This window comes from Hevea brasiliensis, chromosome 11 (genome assembly GCF_030052815.1).
Source record: "Hevea brasiliensis isolate MT/VB/25A 57/8 chromosome 11, ASM3005281v1, whole genome shotgun sequence".
In the NCBI taxonomy this organism is placed as follows: Eukaryota; Viridiplantae; Streptophyta; class Magnoliopsida; order Malpighiales; family Euphorbiaceae; genus Hevea; species Hevea brasiliensis.
The window spans coordinates 3,409,769-3,416,831 of NC_079503.1; the positions used below are offsets into that span (position 1 = coordinate 3,409,769).

The 7,063-nt window shown below is 35.0% G+C and overlaps 1 protein-coding gene and 1 long non-coding RNA gene across 2 annotated transcripts; both read right to left on the reverse strand.

Annotated features, from left to right (window-relative positions):
• Nucleotides 1-216: 216 nt before the first annotated feature.
• Nucleotides 217-633, reverse strand: LOC131170518 (uncharacterized). Its single transcript, XR_009141274.1, has 2 exons — nucleotides 590-633; nucleotides 217-492 (listed from the first exon to the last, which is right to left on the reverse strand). It is a non-coding gene; the product is annotated as an uncharacterized LOC131170518 (long non-coding RNA).
• A 345-nt stretch (nucleotides 634-978) lies between these two features.
• Nucleotides 979-6,628, reverse strand: LOC131170618 (lysine-specific demethylase JMJ26-like). Its single transcript, XM_058130089.1, has 11 exons — nucleotides 6,608-6,628; nucleotides 4,860-4,938; nucleotides 4,158-4,714; nucleotides 3,908-4,026; nucleotides 3,711-3,814; nucleotides 3,354-3,485; nucleotides 3,207-3,261; nucleotides 2,417-3,110; nucleotides 1,916-2,245; nucleotides 1,145-1,561; nucleotides 979-1,071 (listed from the first exon to the last, which is right to left on the reverse strand). The coding sequence occupies exons 1-11, from the start codon at nucleotides 6,626-6,628 to the stop codon at nucleotides 994-996; spliced, it is 2,586 nt and encodes an 861-aa protein (XP_057986072.1). The 3' UTR covers nucleotides 979-993.
• Between the last annotated feature and the right edge of the window lie 435 nt (nucleotides 6,629-7,063).

Below are 7,063 nucleotides of genomic sequence, written 5' to 3' on the forward strand. Positions count from 1 at the left end.
TGAAATTCTTGATCATGTATAGTTTGTAATTATCTTTGTAAAAACCAAAAACATGTATAACAAAATTCAAGAAACTAAGTGCGAATCCAAATAATAAATTCATAATCATATTGATTACAATAAAAGTAGTAAGATAATAATGCAGTTGGAATATTAGATTGAAATTTTATAAATTATCCCATCCAGAAACTCTCTTTAAACAAAGCAAAGCTCATATAATATAATTCCCAATGTATCATTTATATGCCAAACTAAATAAGAAAGGGAAAAAAAATCGCCTGTGTTAAACATTAAATTGATGATTTACATCCTTCAAAACAACTTCAATTAATGTAACAACAATGTTAAAAAATTGGAAAAAAAAGGGAACAATTAACTTTGGCTTCTTTGTTCTTCAGTTGCCACTTTGTGTAGAACTCAATGCTGTCATTGTATCAGTTCTTCTAAATCTTTAATTGCTTCTGCAATTGCATAGATTATCATCTTCTTGATCTGCACTCACAAAAATGTAGGAAAACAACCTTTAGGCTCAAAATGGCATTACCAAAGGTCGCTTGATTCTAAATAAATGATAGCGTAAAGGTGTTACCTCAAGTTTGTCTTCTCTAGCCCCGTGGTTCTTTGGAAGTTGTCCAACTCTTGGGTTAAGCGAAGGCACTCCTGGACATTTTCAGGAGAGACAAAATCTACGGCAACTTTTGTACATGACTGTTTAGATGGAGGAAAAAGATATTAAATATAATCTCCATCTACATATGAAGGCACTATTTCATGAAACATTAGAGGAGGATTTAAAAGAAAAATATGCAAGTCTCAATATTTACCTTGAGATTCCTAACTTGGTGTGGGCAACCAGCAGGAATAAATATGGCTTCTCCAATTCTTTGTTCAAATGTCCAAGGTTCAATACCTAGAAGTGTAAAACAATTCGAGTGTCACAATAATTTTAGAAAGAGAGAAATAGAGAGAGAGAGAATCAGCTTTCTTAATATACTAACCAAATTCCTCCTTCAACTTCTTTTTATGCTTCGAAGTTAAGTAGAAACACTGGTCATGAATTGGATGGACGACCTGCTTATAACAGGTTAGTTATTAGTGAATCATAATCGACTAGTCTGAAAAATAAGTAGTGAGTATAAATTACCTGTTTTACTGGGGAGCAGTAAGTGTGCCTAAATTCCATGGAGTGCTTTCTTAAATATTCTTCTAACTTGGAGACATCCTTCCTTCTAAAAATGTCCCACAATGCACCACACATATTATCTGTTTCACCTTCACTGGGCAAACCAGGGAGTGTAGCTCCTCTCGGCTGATTATGGGAAAGCTCAAGTTGTTCACTGATTTGGGAGGGTTGCTTCTCTGTCTCAATAATCTTTGATACACCCATCTCTTTCCAGCTACCGCTGCAGTCACCAAGTTGTTCAATGGAATGATGGTCTAGCTTATCTTGCTCCAAACGTTCTTTCTCATCCTGTGCCAAATGTTTCCTTTTGAGCTGTTGAATAGCAGTCTGTTGTTCTTCACTTAAAGCTACCTCCGCAGTATGTGTCAAAATATTCACCTAAATTATTGGACAAATTTAAGATCAGTATGAGCTCCCTAACCAACAGTTGGTAAACCACGGGGTGAAAAGGGGCAGCTATTTTCTCGTCTTTAAAAAGAAAGGGAGGGGGGGTGTGGGGTGGTGTTGGTGTTGGTGGGGGAGAGAATGTAGAAGATTTGAAAACCCATTACTTATATAAGCATTTGCTGAAAATGGAAGAGCCCATGTGAAACTCATTCTTGACATAAACGTTTAAGTCAAATTTAAAGAGTTTGTGGAAAGGGTAGAAAAAAATAGGAGACTCTTAAGCAACTTATGCTAGAATACAAGGTGCAAGGCGTAGTAATAACATGGTGGATATTTTAGGCATACCGCATCTGACATATCACAATGAAGTTTGGTTACAGAGTCCCCTCTGCCGAGCTCTTCTGTTGTACCATATGCGATGTAAGTTTTCGGACCCATGTCTGGTTTGAGCAAATCTGGTGGAAATTTCACAGCAAGGTTAAGGATACCAGCCTTGGGATCACTATATTCTTGAAATGGCAATGCACTGATAAACTCATCACAATGGCGTGGCAGAAGGTCTTCAAACTTATCAGATGGGGGCCAATCCTTCAGCTTCAGCATCTCAGGCCAAAAGTTTTCATATCTTCTTCCTTCTGTATAGCCCTTGAAAAATTGAATGGTACTAATTTCCACCTGAATATTTTAAAAATCAGCACTCGTGAGTAAAACTACAAAGAAGATACATCAGCGTAGGATAGATTACTGTAACTTGTAAAAGGAAAATAGAATATCTTTTTGATCACATGCATGATGCAATATTTTTGGGATGGAAAAAGAATTCCAGGTAGGATAATGGCGCCAAACCTCACAAGAAGACAGGCAATCAATGGCCTTCACTTCAGACATATTAGCTCTTGTCTCTCGGTCCACATTTTCGCATAATGCACGCCACATTACCATTGGTTCCCAGCTCAAATGAGTTGTTACCTCAAGGGCATCGCGAACTATAACAGGTTCACCTTTAACCCAATGCTTTTGAAAGTGAAAAAGCTCTTCAACCTCTTGAATGTCATTCATAGCAGGACAATACAAGTAATTGTCCTTGGATCCTTCTCTAGAAGCTGCGCTCCGCAGCATCTCTCTCCCTGCTTCAGAATTGTTGCACATCGAATCTGCCCTTTCCGTGTCAAAACCTACTAAATCTCGCGCCTTCTTTTTCAACTCTGAAATGCATCCCATTTGAAGGATACGCTTTAGCTCCAGTACACAATCACCACAACCACCCATTTCTTTTGGTGCACAAGAAATACTTCCATCATCATTGGCATTCCACAGCACAACCGTTGGTTCACCTTGATCCTCAGCATTTTCAAAATCACAAGGCAGTGGATCTCCACCATGCATGTAATCAGAGCCTCGGTCTACGTATCGAAACTTCATTTCAGCACGACTTGACAAGCTTCCTTCACGAATTTCGTGACAACAACTGAGACACAGTTCATAAGCACATTTTGGGCAGCTGCGGTGGAGGTCAACAATAGAAGTCGCACAATGGTTGCTGCACCAAGACCCAAAAAAATTCAATAAATAAGCTTTAAGTTCAAACAATAAAATCACATAGTTTCCACCCTTCAGCACAATAAGAGATTCTTACCAATAGACACGCTCATCATTATTACAGAAGTTCTCTGCTATCTCAGGGGAGGAACCTGATTACAAGAACAATTCATAATTTATTAGCAGGAAATGAATTTAAACATAAAAACTCATACCTGAAGCTAAAAAGAAAACGAGGATGTACCTTGAATGCTAGCCTCAATTTGCATCTCTTGAGTTTGTTCTTCACAGATTTGTTCCAGAAAGGGAAGCAGAGACTTTATCAAATATTTTAGATGCTGAATCTTCTCACTGTCGGTGATGTCCCTTTTGATGTCTGGACGTGATCAATATTATGAGCTAGTTAGAAGAAATGCTTGCATTCAGAATTTCAGTTCTGTAACAGGGTGCTCCAACTGCCAATGTAATATAAGATGCTTATTTGTCAACTTACAAGTTTAAAAAGCCAACTCTAAATTTCAAAAAACTAGCCTAATGGAGCTTTTGCTTCTTTATTAATGTCCTCACAATCAATAGGATAGAAGAGGGACAGAATAAAAACAAACCTTAATCAAACCACTGGAGTGCAAACACGCATTGCAGTTGCAATTTCTACGACAATAAGGACATTGTTCTGCAATTTCTTCTTCTGTCATCTGTGGATACCTACATACATCACAGCAGAAAATGCATATGCCAATTAAGCTTCTAAGCTTGTTATACTAAAACAATGTCAAATAGTGTAGCCAAAAAATTTACCATTGTTTGATACATTGGACACAATATATTTTGCTTTTACACTTCTTGCAAGGGACAACAATTTTTCTTTCGTTTTTCATGCACTGATGACACTTTGGGCGTGCTTCTATTTTGGCCTGCTTGAAGAAAGAAAAACTGACAACTTTAGTTACCAGAGTAAATAAAGAAAGAAACTATTCCTTTCAATGTCAAGGGAACATGTATAATTCCACTATAGCAGATAAAAAAAAAATGACCAGAGGTAAATAACCTTCAAATTTCTCATTGTACGTGTCCTGCTGCTACTGCCATTACTCTTCATATCTGAAGCTGACGAGGGAGAAGAAGATGAAGTACCTAAAGAAGCATTTGCAAAATCTCCATTTTCTAGCCTTGTATACATGTGATTTCTTTTGACTGCCTCACTATCTGAAGTTCTAGCTCTTTTGCGCGCTCTTATATTCATAATACACGCTTGCTCTAAAACTTCATCTTCTGAATCACCCTCCAAGTCTACAACTACAAAACTACTTCTCTTATTCAGCCGCTTCTTTGGAATTCCATTGCCTTTCGAGAATTCAAAAGCAGGAGTCAGTTTCACTTTCTTGGATGAATTTTTTGTTCTTGTTGGGAGTGACCACTCATCATCATCATCATCGTCCTCTTCCTGTTTCCATATCTTGCCATTAACTCTATTCTTAAGGGTTTTGTGAACTTGTCTCTTCGATGCAAGCCAAGAAACATTCGAGATTCTTCTCATCTTCTGCACATTATGATCACCATCACCTCTGTGCCGGTCTTGCTTAGAAATAAAAGCATCCATCCTCACTGCAAGAAAGAACCAGAGATAAATACCGAAACAAAAATAGAATAAAAAATTCATATTGCATGATTGTTCTTCCACCATGAACTACGATTTATAGGGAAACAGAAATTCAATAAGCAATTAACAGATTAAACGCCAATGAATTACGCATTAAAAACAATAACCATATAGTCGAAGACCATGACCAAAAGAGCTGCGGTTGAATGATAAACTCAGGTGAACTCAGCTAAAACAAACAAAAATCATCCCCATTGAAAAAGAAATAATCAAGACAAACAGAATACATATAAAGCAAAAACCAGAGACTTACAAAGCTATCAAATACAAATTATAATTTGAAAAACATATAAATTCAAAAGAAACAGAGAAACCCAAAAACGAACCTGTGAACTAATCAGGGAAAAAAAATCTCTATAGAAAATTTAGATTGAAGAATCGAACGATGATAAATGAAATCGAAGAAGATTAAATATGTCGATGAGATAAAAGTGCCTTATGAGATAATACATACAAATGGCATGGGAATTTCCCGTTATAGACCTGAACCGACCTCAACTCGTTTTGATGATGTTATCCCACTCTCTTTTGGAAACCGTGTGATGCAATCTTTTTCTCGGTTCCTTTGATTTCAAGAATTAAATTGGGATGAGCATTCGGTTCAAATCAAATCGAATCAAACCGAACAAAATCAAATCATAAAAAACGAGTTATATAGTTTAAAAATCGAATCGAAATGGATGAAAAATCAAATCGAACTACTCTATTTTGGTTATGTTCGGTTCAAACCGATCAGTTTTATTTTTAATTGATTTTTTAAGTTAGACTTGATTTCCAGGTTATTTTATTTGATTTTGACATCGGTTTGAACCTAATAACCATTAATCAATGAAATTAAACAATATTTATATATAAATATATAATTACATATAATTCATAAATTTTCCATAAAAATAAATCAATTCAAAAATTAATAAAACTATTCGGTTTGGTTTAATTGATTTTTTTTTTCTCTTTAAAACCAAACTGAACTAAAATAATTGAAATTTTTATAATATAAAACCGAATCGAATTATCTTAAAAATCGAACCAAATTACTGAATTAAGGTGGTTTAGTTCAATTTATTCAATTTAAACCAAATAATGCTCAAGCCTAGAATTAAACAGAAATTAACTTTTTTAAAAATTAATATTTATTATAAATTAGCAGGGGAAGGGGTGTTCAACTTCAAGTTGCATCACTAGAATATGCTTAGTTGTTAATACTTAGTTGATAAGGATAGAAGCTCTCCTTCCTTATTTTAAGCAGAGTTCAACTCTATTGAAGAGATTCATATTAAATGCATCAAACTTTGACATGATTTGAGAAACCATTTATGAGGAATTTGTTACTTTCTTTTCTAAATTAATTATAATACACTCACTAATTTTTTTATAGATATGTTATAAGATATAATAAAATTTTTGTTGAGATATAATAACTTATTTGGGAGGAAGATTTTATGGGGAAGGTGAGGTTTTCGAGAGCCCAAAACTTTCAGTTTCTCAACTAACTAAATTGGAGTGTTGGGAATATTTTTATATATTAAATATTAGTTATTATCAATCTCTATCTTCTCATGTCTCATCCAAATAAGGTAAGACTAGTAAACCATTATTTATTTAACTTTACCTTACCTCCTTACACTCCTCCTAACGCAGTGTAAGTATTGATTAATTTGTAAATAATTAATAAAATTAGTTCAGTGATACTATTGAAGTAAAAAAAAAAATTGTATACAAATGTTATTTTTCCAATGGTACAATACAAAACAATATGAGAAATGCAAACAAAAATTCTACTTTGTATCATACACTAAAAATAATATATATTCATCCTTGAGTAGATATAACTTTACCACAAAATCCAGAGCTTCCATTTCTTGTTGGCATATTTGAATGATTGTAACTTGGCCTCTTTTCTTTCTCCTTCCTTTAATCTACAGTGTCGCTACGTTGGCCTAGTAAGTTGCAATGTGCCTAAATGTATAGTGAGATTTGAAGTCTCATGTTGTTAAGGCTCTGGATGTTCCTTAATAACATCTGTCAAAGATAATGGTGAAGATGCACCACTAATTCTGCTAGGCATAGGTGTATTTCTTCGAGATTGGCATTTTGTAGGGACTAGCACACTCTCAGTCTCCAATTTTTCACTTATATCTTCATCCTCCTCGTCATCATCACCTTTGAAAACTGGATGCATATATGCATTTTGGAGATAGGTTTTCAAATTTAGGTTTGGCTCCCTTGCACGTTCCAGGGAATCTTTCATCATTGCTTCTTGAAACCCAACAAACAAAGACTGTTAATTTTGC